This window comes from Thunnus thynnus, chromosome 14, assembly GCF_963924715.1.
Source record: "Thunnus thynnus chromosome 14, fThuThy2.1, whole genome shotgun sequence".
Taxonomy (NCBI): domain Eukaryota; kingdom Metazoa; phylum Chordata; class Actinopteri; order Scombriformes; family Scombridae; genus Thunnus; species Thunnus thynnus.
Window position 1 is genome coordinate 26,520,963 of NC_089530.1, and position 15,136 is coordinate 26,536,098.

The 15,136-nt window shown below is 41.3% G+C and overlaps 1 protein-coding gene across 5 annotated transcripts in view; it reads right to left on the reverse strand.

The window, feature by feature from the left end:
• Positions 1-15,136, reverse strand: part of wdpcp (WD repeat containing planar cell polarity effector) — an 86,795-nt gene that overhangs the window by 15,031 nt on the left and 56,628 nt on the right. For all 5 annotated transcript variants that reach the window (XM_067610734.1, XM_067610735.1, XM_067610732.1 and 2 more), the window contains 4 exons: positions 13,627-14,230; positions 8,937-9,125; positions 8,036-8,159; positions 6,820-6,883 (listed from right to left, as the gene is read on the reverse strand). In XM_067610734.1, the coding sequence (XP_067466835.1) occupies positions 6,820-6,883; positions 8,036-8,159; positions 8,937-9,125; positions 13,627-14,230 (981 nt within the window). The remainder of the gene's footprint in view (positions 1-6,819; positions 6,884-8,035; positions 8,160-8,936; positions 9,126-13,626; positions 14,231-15,136) is intronic.

Consider the following 15,136-nt stretch of genomic DNA (forward strand, 5'->3'; position numbering starts at 1 on the left):
TTTAAACAGAAGGGAAACAGATTTTCTGCAACATTCAACCTAAAGTGATTGAACTGAGAGTGAATCAAACCCTCATCCTGGCACCCAACGAGGGGCTACTCAGGGTCGCAGGGTTTCCTCAGGCCGAGTGCAGGGCCTGAGGGCCCATCAAAGGGTACAGCGTGTTAAGGAAAGTCTTCCGCCTCAGCGACATCACAGGACATCAGTGCCGTGACTCAGGGCTCGCCATGGATAACCCTCAGCTGGCTAAAGCCAGCCCCCAGCTGAGCTTGCACCCGGCCCTAATACCCCCATATTGTAACCCAGCTTTTGTACCCCCAGAGGAAAAAAAAAAAAAGAGGGGGGTGCTGGTTTCCAAAAGAGATGGGGAGCAGAGAGGAATTGAGGCAGGGAGAGAGGGGGGAGTAAAGGAGAATGAGAGAGAGAGAGGTGCTGAAATTGAAGAGTATGAATGGGAACAGATTGGGTAATTATAGTGTGGTGCCTGCCCTCTGTGGTGAGGAGTTAGGAGGAAATGTGAAAATGGCTGACAACAAAATGGCCTCAAAAGGACCTAAATCGGCTCCCAGGACTGAGGTGGCTAATTCAGCCGCTGTGAACGAGGACATGGCCCCTCAATTAGATATGAGTGAGGCTTCCTAATTGATAACAAACAGAGCAGCAGAAGATTAAACAGGAGAGGAGGCATTATAGTGAAATGATAGTGAGGAGTGTGAGCGAGAGAGAAAGAAGAAAAGAGCAGAGAGAGAGAGAGAGGGAGAGGGTGAACAAGACATAAAAGCCGGGAAGAAGTCAAAATTCACAACAAGGGTTTTTCATGTGTGTGAGAGCGAGAGAAGCAGCAGGGAGAGAGAGAGAGCAAGAGAGAGAGATTGTATGACAGACAGAACAGAACAATATGAACATTTGATGCCGGGGCGCATTATTCCAGCTTAGCTCCTCATAATACTGTCTGAATCTGGAGAGAGAGAGACCCAGAGAAAGAATAAACGAATGAACAAACGTGAAATGAGAGCGAGAGAGACAAACGGAGAACTAGCAGGAGAGAGAGAGAGAGAGAGAGGAGTATCAGCCCGACTAAGAAGGGATAACAATAATACTGCATATAAAACCATCAGATATTACACCTCTTATTCCCCAACGCTCAAACGCGACACTAATCTTATTTATATAAGAGCTTTAGGGGTTGCAGCGCGCCAGCTAACCGCACTGATAAAGAGGGGCGTTTTAGAGGGCCATTTTTGGGGAGGGGTAGAGGGAAAGGGGGGTGAGGTGGACGCTAAGACCCCGATATTGACTGATATTTGGGTTACTTCCAAATAAATGAAGGATTAGGTTAATTGGCACACAGCAGCGCTTACAGCACATTAATAGAAGGGCTCACGTCTGCTGTATGTTTGCACTCGAACATGTTGGCTGTGTTACTGTCAAACAGGATCGATGGGAAATACATACGTGAACATACAATGTGGATTTGCTCTTTTTTTTTTTTGGTATGCAGAGTAACTTTTTGACCTTTTTGGTTTCTGACATGTGACCGATAGTGGCACAATTGTGACATTTTAAAGAATGCTCCCTTCACTCCACCTGCACTCGGTAATAATTTTTTTAAAACTGGAGCTATTTTGTAGTTATTGTTTGATTATTAAACCTGCTCTGACAACTTTGACTTCAGTTTTTGTGATTTCATACATTTCCAACAATGCCATTCAAGATTTCACACCTAACGGGAAACAACTTGTTGCTATTGGTGTAGAGAGAATAACAGAAACAATGGTTTTGTAGTAACAGCAAAAGAGTGAGACGTGCATGTGTAAATACGTGTTATACAACAGGTAGTTATGACCAAACAATCTGATTGGTCAGCTAGACATTTAAAATGGAGCACACCTAGCCGTGCTCAAATGAAAAAAGCCTCGTCACTAAAATATATACTATATCACTCCTTATTTGCTATATTTGAGTGTCAGAATTATATGTGTAAAATTGATGCACTATATAGAGCCCTAAACAAATAAATAAGTAAACCATGTCCACAGCATAGATAATAATAATAAATAGTGACTTTATTTATATAGCACCTTTAAAAACAGAGTTTATAAAGTGCTTTGACAGACAAAGCAAGATTACTTTTTGTTTAAAAATGCAACATCATGTGCTACTATTGTTAGATGTGTACAGTTTAACCACACTACTGTTGGTGATGACTCAAAATTCTGATCATTTATAAGGGTCCGAATTCTTGATGTAGTATTATTCAGGGAATAGTGAATAAATGAACGAGGGAGTGATTTCGGGCACAGCCTTAGTCTCTCTGTGTTTCCTCTGAGATGTGTTTCTATCTGTAAAACATGTAAAACATCAGACTAAAAGGCAGCCTTTGCTCTTTGATTCTGAGAGACTGACATCAAATCCTGATGATTATTTTTGAAGTTCTCTGCTATCAAACTACATTGCGGCCGCTGCATTTAGCCGGTTATCTGCAGGAATAATAAAAAAATACACTTAAATACCAGTTAGTCCAAGAAATTCCAGTTCATGGGCTAAAATGTTTTAGGTTGGAATTCTCCTTTAACCTTTATTAACAAACATACAGTCAAATCAAATATTGACAAGGAGACTGGACACAAATCCACATGGGCACAAGTATGCAAACATGAAAATACATATTCACTAATTAACATAAGCATAATCCCTGGACATGAGCACATTTGCTGAACACACACACACACACTTGTTTTCTGACACACCTGTTATCCAGGAGCCTTGTGTTTGACTAACACTTCTATCAGATAGGTGTTAAGGACTTAACGTTTTAATAAGGCAAATTACTCATCTGAGCGACAACAATGAGCTTATTGCCGAAGACGTGCGATACCTCTTCCTCCTCCTCCTCCTCCTCCTCCTCCTCCTCCTCCAGCGCCACCGAGCCTGGCGTCAGATAGTGGAGGAAGATAGGGGGTGAACCTAACAGACGCAGCTTGCCTTAGCTTAGTTAGCGTATCTAACAAGAAACAGTACAAGCCCTCATTGGGGAACAAAAGAGCCGTCATCAGATTCGGCTATCACACAATTTGATTTAATTAACAAGCTACATCAAGAGCCAAAGACCCAAGAAGAAGAAGAAGAAAAAAGGGGAGGAAAAAAAAAAAACTTGTCCTCGGCTTGACTTGGCTGACGAATGACCTAATTGGTTACATTATCAACTCATTATCAAAGGCTAATTAGGGAGCTACAGAACAGCGCCAATTATGAAAAAAAAAAAAAAAAATGCAAACGACTCAGTAACCCCCTACTACTACCTCTACATACACCCCCCAACCTGCACCACCGCCAAAACACCCCCCTACCAACAATTCCTCCTCCCCCTCAATTTAGCCCGACACTAAAGTGTTTCATTTTAACAAAAGGTTTCTTTTTTAGAGAAAGACTTGGAGGGCCTCCATTGTTAGCTGGGAAACAATGGGGCTTGAGGGGATGGGGGTCGGGTGATAAAGGGAGAGGGGGGGGGGGGTATATCATGCTGGGCGTTTCCAGAAGAGGTAAGGGCACGTTATCTGTGTGTATATGTGTGTGTGTGTGTGTATTTTATCGAGTCAGTAGTGCGTTATTGAGTTCTGTGGGCAAGTTGGAAGTTAGAAAGAGTTGGGTGAGGATGGGGGTTGCCCTCATTAACCCCCTCCAACTCAACTCAATCAGCCGACCAGCAGGTTAAAGCAACAACACAACCTAATTAGAGCGAGGGACAGAGCGAGGGGTGAAATGTCAACGTCCTCTTTTTCCTTTCTCTTTTTCTCTCTGTCGCTCTTTTCGGATGTGATGTGATGCAGCTCTCTAGGTCGATGAGGCTAGAAAGTGCTTGAAACTGCTTGTTGTAACTCATCGTTAACTTTGTTACAGATCTGGGATGAAAGGATTTGAAAATATCTGTTGCATCTGTCCACAAAGGGGCTCGATCACATCGTTTTCTATGTTCTCTCTTAAATTTGTTCTTATAAAATTAACAAGACAAATAGTAAAATCCTACATCTGATTCATGAAGTGAGCGTAAACAGCTGATTTAATTTTAAACTGTGTTTCGTTCCGTAAAATGTATCTTCAGCAAAATATTTTTTAGGTGTGAGAGGAGAAACTGAAAGTCTGGAGGGATGTCGTCTGTGTGCTATCAACACTATACTTGTTTGATTTTTAAGGAGGTGTAGCATTAGGGCTACAGGAGGGGCACAGACAGTTCTTAGAGTAAATAAGTACCTTTAATTAGAGAGGTTTTGCAGTGTGAAGAGACACATACAAGCTCTGAATAACATCACAACAACGTCACACCTCTGGCTTCAAGGGGCAAGCAAATCAACAATTTGGTTATCGTGTGACACACAAAAGCATCTTGAAAACATAATAAAAATACTTAAAGTAGTTAATCTATTGGAATATTTGTCATTTTGAATTTACAAAAGGTTACTTGGGCTTTATTTTCTATTTCACGTTCAACAAAATATGAAAAGAATTTGAGAATATCAGTGTAGAAGTGTCTCAAATGCTAAATTTCAGAATTTAAAAAAAAAATTAACATGTATATTACTGAAAAAAAGTGAATTTTAAGTTAAGATCACATCTATATGACCAAACATGTCATGACTGAGGCCCAGTAAGTTTAAGGATTTCACATACGGTGCACATATATGATTGTACATGTGGCTCTATGAGAATAATCACTGTAGCTGGAACATTTTTGGCCTGCTTCACCCGGGCTGAATAGCCCTGATGTGTCTGACTCCACCCGTCAGTTCAGCCTCAACACTGAGAATTACTTGCAAATATGTCTCCACCTCAGTGTCCAGGATCATCTCCTGTTTCTTCCTCTCCCTCCTTACTCATCTCTTTACGCCTCCAAAGTTACAGAGCAAGACCTTGTTTCTTTTCTCTCTCGCCTTTTCTCTCCTTTTTTTTTTTTTTGTTGCATTTGTCATATAGCTTTCCATCTACACCGCTACCCCCTCCCCTCCTCTCTGCCTCCCCCTTCCCTGCGCTCTTTCAAGGTCCACAGACTCGACTCCACCTTTTCAATTCGGCTTCCCAGCAGCACTACTTAGTGGGGAGGGAATTGGAACCAGTGCTATCAGTGTGATTGAGGGAGCAAGAGGAGTGTGTGTGTGTGTGTGTGTGTGTGTGTGTGTGTGTGGGTCTGTATTAATGTCGAGGGTGTTGGTGAAGCATGGAGCAAAGGGGGCCCCATGAAAAAGGGGGTCAAACACATAGAAGAGCATTTCAGCGTGGAGTGGAAGAAAGAGCGAGTTAGAGGGAAGATGAGAGGAGAGGAAAAGGCCGAGCCGAGGCCATGGAGGTTGTGAAAAGATAGGGGCCCATACTGAGATCACACCTGCTCTCTGACACGTTACACACACACACACACTTGTATGGGTTACAAGTCATGTGCAAATGAGAGCAACAAGGGTACAACAGTGAAAGAATGATTAAAATAGGTTGTACAGTACAGTACTAGTTAAGCTACTAGTTAATATGTACACTGAGATTTATCCCTCAAAATGTAATAGTTCAGGTGTTTGTATAAGGCAGATATCTTCCATAGTTAGTCTTTTTAGTAAAAATGTCTCAGTAAAAGCTGCAGTGAAAGGATAGAAGCAAAAAAGAAGGAATTTGGCACTTATAAAGACAATAGCTCAGAAAGATATTGAATTGATTTTACTAATTTGCACAACTGAAGCCTCATGTTGGCTTAAAATGAACTTTTAAATACATTTTTGCACAGATGGAAGGCTGTGGATTTTGTCCCCCGTCAATTACATCGAAAGTGTTTTATGAAGGGATCTATTAACAGTCAGTAACAATATCACTGGTTGTTTGAAAAATGTTGGAAGACATGTTACACGTCGCTTAGCAGTGCCAACAAAATCTCACGGTTTGTGATTACTGGGGCCCAATATCTGTGGAATTTTCCAATAAAACCGAGTACATTTGGAAATTGTAAGTGAGCCGGAACACAGTTCTGCTTGATAGCCTCACTGGGTCATCAAAGTGGTTCTAGTATGGATCACTTTATGTAGGGAGGTGCTGCGATTGGCTACAACTATACAGCTTTAACATAATTGTAAGCCTCATTGAATAAAATGTGTTTTGGTTAAATTTGTGTTCCAGCCTATCAGAGGACTTTCTATATTTTCTACCTTTCTGTAGTCACTGAGCACCTGTGTTGCCACTGTGTTTATGTGTTTATATTGTTTGTGATTCATTTGGTGAAGTATCTGATGTTTTTTAACCTTTTTAGTCTTAACAGAGTGTCGAGCTTTTCCTACTTTACTGACTTAAAATGATTCAATAGTGGGTTTTAATATAATGTAGGGCTGCAACTAACGATTATTTTCCTTATTGTTTAATCTTTTGATTATTTTTTTGATTAATCGATCAGTTGTTTGGTCTATAAATGTCAGAAAATGGTGAAAAATGTTGATCAGTGTTTCGCAAAAAGCCCAAAGCGATGTCCTCAAATGTCTTGTTTTGTCCCGAACAACAGTCCACAACCCAAAGATATTTAGTTTTCTATCATAGAGGACTCAAGAAACCACAAAATATTCATATTTGAGCAGCTGGAATCAGAGAATTTGGACATTTTCTTCTTAAAAAAATATTCAAAAAGATTAATTGATTATCAAAGTTGATGGTGGTGAATTAAATAGTTGGCAGCTAATCGATTACTCGACCAATCGTTGCAGCTCTACTATGATGTCAGCCACCTTTTCGTCATGGTTAAGTGTCACATTTCTTTCAAGAGAGCAATTTAAATGAAATTTACTTTTCACTCACCATGAACAAGTCTCTGGCGTCTAAATCTACAGCGAGGAGGAAGGCCTTCTCAAAGCGCTGGTGTCTGCGGAGGAAGAGGAGACGATTTAAGAGGAAACACGACAACATCCTGACAGACTGACAACAGCCGAGAACAATCATCAATCTAAAAACACACACGCTTTGGATGAAAATTTACAGATGGAAAGGTCACTTGTATGTATTTCTTCCTTATGTCTGCACACATACACACACACACACAGACAGACACACTTCCCAACTTTCCTTTCCACACACACACACACGCACACACACCTCTGCATAGAAAACTGTCAATAATTGAACTGAGAGTAGTGAGCCCTCTTCCTATTATCCAGAATTAAAGCTGGGAGAGAGAGAGAGAGAGAAAGAGCTGCGTCTCCCAGTACAAAACACCTCAACTTTTTTCCTGTCTAGAGCCAACATGAAACAAACAAACACAAGCAGAGAGAGGAGGTGTGTGTGGGGGGGGGGGGGGGAAGAGGGATGGGGGGAGGAGGGGGGGGCTTCCTTCATTTGATGTTGATGGAGAGAAAAAGAATGCAGGTAGGTGATAAGAGAGGAGAGGAGGAGGGATGCCAAACAACGCTCCAGCTCTGCTACAGAGGAAGAGAGAAAGAGAAAGAGAGAGAGAGAGAGAGAGGGAATGGGAGGTAATTGCAGGATGGAGAGCAGTAAGCAGCAGTGTGTGGGAACAACAGGGTCTATTTCAGTCAAACAGGCATTTCAAAAGGCTCTCATGGCAGAAGGGAATATGAAACAACAGTCTAAACAGGTGCATGTGTGGTGCTTTGCCTTATGAATGACTCAAAGCTGCATCCGTGCGTGCGTGCGATGACATTCAAAAGCTATTTCCTTTTTAGAATTTTTAAAATAGCAATAGTGAGCGGCAAATAAGCGGTATTAAATTGTCTCTTCAATGGATGTCATTTTCTGAAAGACATTTTTGGACTGTATTTCTTATTCTGATTCTGCACCCTGCATAGTGTTTTAATAATAACTGAATAAAATCCTCTGTTAATGCCTTAAAAAGGAGTCAAATCTCACATCAGCAGCTTTAAATCAGTGATCAGACATCTTATCATAACACATGTGGTTTTAATTGTTTGATTTACATTTTAATTACTTATTATTATTATTATTGGGAACATACTGTTAATGTATGAATTTAGATGAATTAAGCTACAGGACACATTACCTGAGGAGGTGGTGAAAAAAGCGGCGGGCGTACTTCAGGATCGCCTCCTTGTACTCCAGTATCACCGTGTCAGACAGAGGGGCAGGTGGGGTGTAAAACACACCCAGTGCTGCTTCTAGTTGGGCTTCAGACAGAATAGAAACACTCGCAATGAATTAATCAATAAAGAAAAGAAAAAAGAAATAATATCCATGTGGGTCATGTGAGATGTGTGTCAGCAAACAATTTTACCAAGCAGTGAAAGACAGAAATCTAACATGTTTTATATTATCAGTTTTCTGTTGTAAAACATAATAATGTGTCAACAGTGCAGCTTTAAAGTCCTCCTCCACTCAAAAATGTGTTTTCCTTCTTGTTCCTACAGTTGAATGTTTGAGCTTCACTGTGCATAATGATGTATGTTAAGAGTTTGACACTAGAAGGCTGTTTTCACATTCATCTGCTGAAGGAGGAAAGTTTCTCTTTGCTCATTGAAAATCTGATTTAAAGGGGCCTACGAGCAGGATTTGTGACATCACAAATAGTTTGGAGCCAATCCTGATCCGATATTCAATTTACACAAGTTTGATGTGGAAACTTAAAGCCTCTGGTGCACAAACACTGAGACTTCTCAGTAAACTAAGATGCATCTTGTATCCAGCAGTTAAACTTTTGTAATTATTTATATTTTCAAATGTACAGATTCTGATATTTTTAATGGGGAAAAATGAGTATCTAAGGATTTTAACAAGATTTAACTTTTTTTGTGGAAAAACCATATCAGACACAAATTATTATTCAAAGTATTTTATATACATCTTAAAACATGCCTAGAGGGGATCTTTAAATTTACATAAATATCTGTAAAACTAAGCCCCCGATCTACTGTGTTTAACATAGCCTAAAGTGTTTTAAAACCCACCTTCTCTCTCTGCGTTCAGCTCCAGCCTCAGCAGGTGGTTGGCGACTGAGCTCAGGCCTCGGAAGCACTCGTCTCCCATGGTGCTCCAGTCCATGGCCTCCAGGATGCCCAGCGCCTCTCTGACCTGACCACAACGTAGCCACTGCTGCAGAAGCTCCCCTGGACCCATCTGGCCCCCCGTCACAGCCCCTGTCACGTTTAGTTTACAAATTAATAAACTGCATTTAATGATGAATAAATGCACCGGGATCTCATTCATCTCTATGGCAGATATAATGTTTAGTTTGATTAAATTAATATTTATACTACATATGAAGGCCTCCTGTCAGGATGTATCACAAGGTTTAGATGATAAAATATAAACAATAAAATATGCAAAAATGCAGCTGGTTAAACAACATTTCATATTTTCCTTCACCGCTGTGGGAAATCTGTATTCAGGGGTGAAGTAAGGGTAACGTTTTGCCACTTGCAGTGTGTTACTTAAGTTAAGTAAGTGTCCAGTGGATCGGTCTAAACTCGCAGCACTAGATTGTTCAGACTGGCATTGACTTGTCAATCAATTAGCTGGGAAGTCTGTTTAATCCCTGGTGTGTATATGTGTGTGTGTGTGTGTGTATATGTGTGTGTGTGTGTGTGTGAATGCAAATTAAAAACAAGATTCACCATCAGCGAACCACCATCTGTTTATATACATCTGATAAATACTGATAAAAATATTGAACTTACGTTATGTTCTCTTAAGTTCAAATGATTTGCCTAAATTTTATTCAAATCAGACTGTCTGGTGACTTAAGTTTGTTTTTTTTTGTGATGAGTGATGATGAGAGGGACGCTGCAATTGATTATGTCTTTTGACCAGAGGTGATATTGATTATGCTTTTGTTAGTGTGTGTGTGTGAGCAGATTAGGACTCTGCTGAATAATGGAAGGACAAGGTTTTGTACTCTAACTGGCAGCAGAGGTGTCTCATTCTGTTTGTATGTAAGGGCAAAGGTGTGCCTGTGTGTGTGTGTGTGTGTGTGTGTGGCTTTATACAAAGACCGCACACACGGGAAGTGAAGGTGTTGAATGCCAAGGGTGATTATGGTCCACTGTGACTTGATCACGATGGTACACAATACAACAGTAGGAGGAATTGTTGCAGACTTGTTTTGGGAAAGGCCCGACGTGCATGCGAGTGCTGGAGCAACACGGGAGCACCGTACTTAAGTGTGTGCTGCAATGAATGGAGCGTGTGCCGACTGAAACGGAAACTTCCTTTAATGAAACTTCATCAAATTAGAATTCTGAAAGTGCCACGTTAAGACATTTTTCACATTCATGCCACAAGCAGGATTATGTTACGATGTCGTTAGGCTTATTTAGCCATTTCACCAAATTTGGACAGTTCTAATAACTCCTGTCCTTAAATCTTTACACCGGCTTCCAGTTACTTAAAGAATAGATTTTAATGTACTGCTGCTAGTTTATAAACAACTGTACAAACTCAACAAGAGTATAAACCCAGTAGGGCCCTTAGATCCTTAGGAAGTAGTCAACTTGTACCTCGACTCAGAGCTAAAACAGGGTGAAGCGGCTTTTAGCTACGATGCTGCACACAGATAGAAACAACTTCCTGATGATCTTAAATGTGCACCAACTCTAGCCACTTTCAAATCTAACTTAAAAACTGAGCTGTTCTCCTGAAGCTTTGACTGATTGGTTTCTCTACTGCACTTTTATTTTCCTTTGTTTCATCAGGAGCAACTTATTACAATTAAAACTAGTTTTAATTATCCTGTATTTATCTCTGTTCTTAACTTCTTAATTGGCATATTAATGTGTTTGTGTATGTTGTTTTTCTTTTTTTTAATGTTTTTAATGCATTATGTAAAGCACTTTGAATTGCTCTTGTGTATGAAATGTGCCACAGTTCTGGACAGTGTTGGTGATCACCAACACCGGCACTGTCAATGGACCAGGCTGCAGGAAGTCAAAGTCACCACTGACTCATTGTCTAATTAATTGAAGAAGTTGTGTGTGTGTGTCTGTGTGTGTGTGTGTGTGTGTGTGTGTGTGTGTGTGTGTGTGTGTGGGTGTACAAGCAATTAAAATGACAAGCTGGCAATTAGCAAGCCCCCAAATCCCCTAAAGAGTGGGCTAATGTGGCTAATACATCAGCTGAGCGTTGAGCGGTTTGTGTGTGTCTATGTTTATGTGTGAGTGTGTGTATGTTTGTGTGTAGGGGTCCTTGAGTTGGGTGTGAACGCCTGCTCCAAGCTAACTCTGATGCAGAAACAATGGATCCTTGTCAATTCTCTCCCACACCCGTCTACGCTAACCTATTTGACCAGCTCAGTTCGGCGTCACTGTGTCACACGGTACACAAAACAACACTGAGCACTAAGTTCAGCAGCAGCATGAACAAACAGCCACGAAGAAAGAGTACTCACACTGTGCATTATCAACATGACAAATAGACTTCACAGAGACTAAACTTAACTGTGCAACAACTGACACTGAATTCAATTGCAAAGATATTAATGATTATCTGAAGCTCAGCATTTAAGTCCTCTAAAATATGAAAATATCAGCAATTAAAAGTGTTATTATATTGTCCAGAATCAATAAGTAGACCACAGTGTCTTATTTAGAAATGAATGTCTTAAAGTTACAAACGAAAGGAGTCCTTTGTAATCTAGTCAAAACGCTGGTGTTGTATTAGTAAATTTTAAGAATACTAATAGGTTTAAACTCAAATTGTTGCCTTGGGTAGGCTTGGCTTGATAAAAGTGCTTTACAAATGAGCTCTGTCTCCAAATTAGCAAGAACAACCTTGTGCAGTGGAGGAGAGAGCCCACCTTTATGTTATCTTGATGGCTGCTGACTAATTTTCTGCTTTAAGAAGTAACCAAAATAAATGTCGAATAAAGACATGGTCTCGCTTGGTCTCGCTCTTTGAACACTAGTTGTACACTCAGTTATGTAATTGAACTTTATACATCAATAATATTTCACTAAATTCCCATCCTCATGAAAAATGACTCTATTTTCTTGCGCCGTGCAGCACATTTCCTGGTCTGCACTTCCACAGCCTGTACCGGTGCAGGCCCAGCCGCGGCTAACGTGTGCCCAGATGAGATAACTCGGTACAGGCAGGGGGGTGGGGGTGAGGGGGCACCAGGGAGGGCTGCCTCCTATGGAAAAAAGAGAACTTGGAGCTTGGCCAAGTCTTTCTTCCTCGCCGCCTCCCGACTCACTCCTTCTGTCATGTAGCGGGCCTTATGAAACAAGTCAATACAGAGAAGGAGCGCAAGCAAACAAACAAATGAGTTGGAGTGTGTGTGTGTGTGTGTGTGTGCGCATAGAAGCACAGAAATAGAAGAATACACACACGTGTGTGTGAGGGGGGGGAAGAATTATCATGGAGAAAAGACGTGCAGTGACTTTCTTCATCAAAACCTTGGCAGACGATCAGAGGAGGGGAAGCTATTGTTGGAAGACACCCTCCCCTTTCCCTGTGCACACAGGCAAATGCAGTTGAATACACACAGCCAAACACACACCCTCAAACACACACACAAACTCAAATACACACAATCTTCTACCTACCTCCCTCCACCCCCACACTCCTGCTTTCAAACTTCAGCAAGAGAGCTGCGTGCCACTGTCACATCTTCTTTCCAAAGTCACAATTAAAGACGCTGGATGTGTGTACGTGTGAGTGTGTATAGCGCCGTATGAGTGTGTATGTTAGTGTATGCGCGTGTGTTAGAGGGGTGAGGTGGCTGCTTCGGAAAAAATTTTGATTGGCAAACTTTATCTGGGGGCCCCGAGGGACTGCGCAGCCACTGTAAACGATTTATCGGAAAAATGCATCCCAGAATGCACCTGGGGGGCTCTTGCCCCAGGGCGATTATTGAATGACCTCTGAGAGCGTGACTCCTGCTAACCTTCCCGCCCGTCAACAAATTAACTTCCCTCGGCAGTGAAGAGGTACTAGGACGACCCGTTCAGCAGCCATATTTACACAGCGGAGTTCAGATACAGTGTCAGATCCAAAACAGAGGGAGAGCTTCTGAAGGGAGGAGGGCACCTTCATTAGGAGGAGGTGATAGTGATGGTGTGGAGGGTTATTAAATTATTTTCTATTGAGAGAAAGTGCATCGGATAGGGAAATAAATTTTATGGCTGGTTACTTGTAGTAGTGTATTTTGAAACAGTTCTTACTGTTGCTGGTTTGAGACCTTTGAAGTGATGTTAAATAGATGCAACAGTTTGCTCAATGTTCTGAGATATTTAACTTACTGAGTTTTGTTCATGGCTAAATGTGGAGTAGTGCTGAAATTATTAGGTGTTTCATCAGGTGATTTAAAGAAAATAAATCATCATTTTTTATAATTAATATGATTTGCTGCTTTTCTCTGTGGTGTAATTGCATATCATTGAGTTTTGGTTCGTTGGTTACACAAAACAAGCAATTCTTAAGACATCATCTTGATCCAAAGGCTTTTTATTGACTTAACAATTTAATAATCGATCAAAAAATCATCTGATTGTCCAATAAAGGGCATAATTGTTAGTTTGCAGCCCTAACGTAGTTTTGGTTTCCATTCTGTACACTTTCCAACTTCCTACATTTTTTGCATTACATTTATTTTTAGTAATTTGTTCTTCAAATGGCATTTTGGGATCTTATTTTACTTACCTAGTCGGAATCTCAAGGCTGCTAGTGGTCCCCCATGAAAGGCCAGCATCAGTGTATCTGTCCCCTCTGGGCCTCCTTCCAGGCCTGTCCCCCACTGTAGTCCCTCCAGGCCTCCAGAGCAGCGCAGGTGCTCAGCTAGTCTTAGCGTGGCGGCCGAAGCAACCTCTTCCGCTACCAGTGCCATTCTTACAGGTGCCAAGCCCACATCAAAGCACATCAGTTCCCCGTGCCCTCCCCCCACCATGACCACGGCCCCAGCAGGATGCCAGGCGAGGAGGGTGGCCGGCACAGGGCAAGAGGCCAGTAGAGAGACCCCCCGTCGCTGGTCGTACAAGACCAGGGAGGAGTCGCTTAAGCCCAGGAGGAGTGTGGTCTCACAGGGGTGACGTGAGCAGGAAACAGGATGGGAAGGCAGCGGGATTCGGGTGACAGACAGGCGGTGCATGCGCCCTCGTGCACATTCGTACACACAAGAGTCAGCCCAGGGCCCCTCTGTGGATCCTTGGGGTCCAGCAGGTAGCTCCACTGTTAGCAGCTGGTAGGGCTGGAGCCGGCTGAAGCAGCAGTCCAGAGGATTGCTTTCAGTCCGGATGGAGCTAAGGACCTGGCAGAGGGAGTAAAGGTAAAGAGAGAGAGTATTAATTAAATAAAACTAAATACCTCAACTGATGCACACTTGATCATCTTCCCATCTGATCTAACAATTCACAATAACATATCCTGTGTAAATTAAATTGCTAACATTTATTTATTCAAAGCAATTTATTCTAACTCTGAAGCATTTACTCTTTTAGTAGTTTAGTTTTGAAAACATCCTCTTAATGAGCTTTAAAGGACGGGTTCACAATTTTTTAAGTCTGTCATAAAACAATAGACCCGTCCTTTAAATCCTGTCGATTACTCCACTAATTGCAAGCTGAAGTTAGAGACTCAGCTTTGTAAAAACTTGTTGAATACATTAAGCAGCTTGAGATTTTACTTTTTAGTTCTCATAGTTTTTAGAGACTTCAGTTCAGAAACTACAGCGCACTGAATGTGCTAAAGATCTTGATTTAGAGGCTGATGTCTTCTTTTAGTATTTTGAACCAGTAGACATAGAACACTTAAAGAAAAAAAAAAATGATTTTTTTTTATGTTATAAACCTATAAATGATCCAAGAGGCCATGTTGAAAAATATATGTTAGTTTTAAACTTTCAATTGTGAATTAACATTTTAATTTTCTTCCGGCAATTCCACCCACTTCACTATGTGTTACCGGAGAAAATGATCTTGCAGACAAGTCTACTACACTTAGATGTTGTACATGTTCAATTCTGTCTGTATCCGTCTTTGGTTCAAATATCCCCATTAGCACTGGAGTGGTAAGAGGGATGGTGCACTTGGTAAAACAGGATACAACACCACTTAGAAATGAAGATCTAGCCAGACTGAGCCAGTATCCTCTAAATTGTTCAGTGTCTGTTGTCTATTTTGGGATTGGAAGCGACTGACTTGTGGCAGTACTGTTA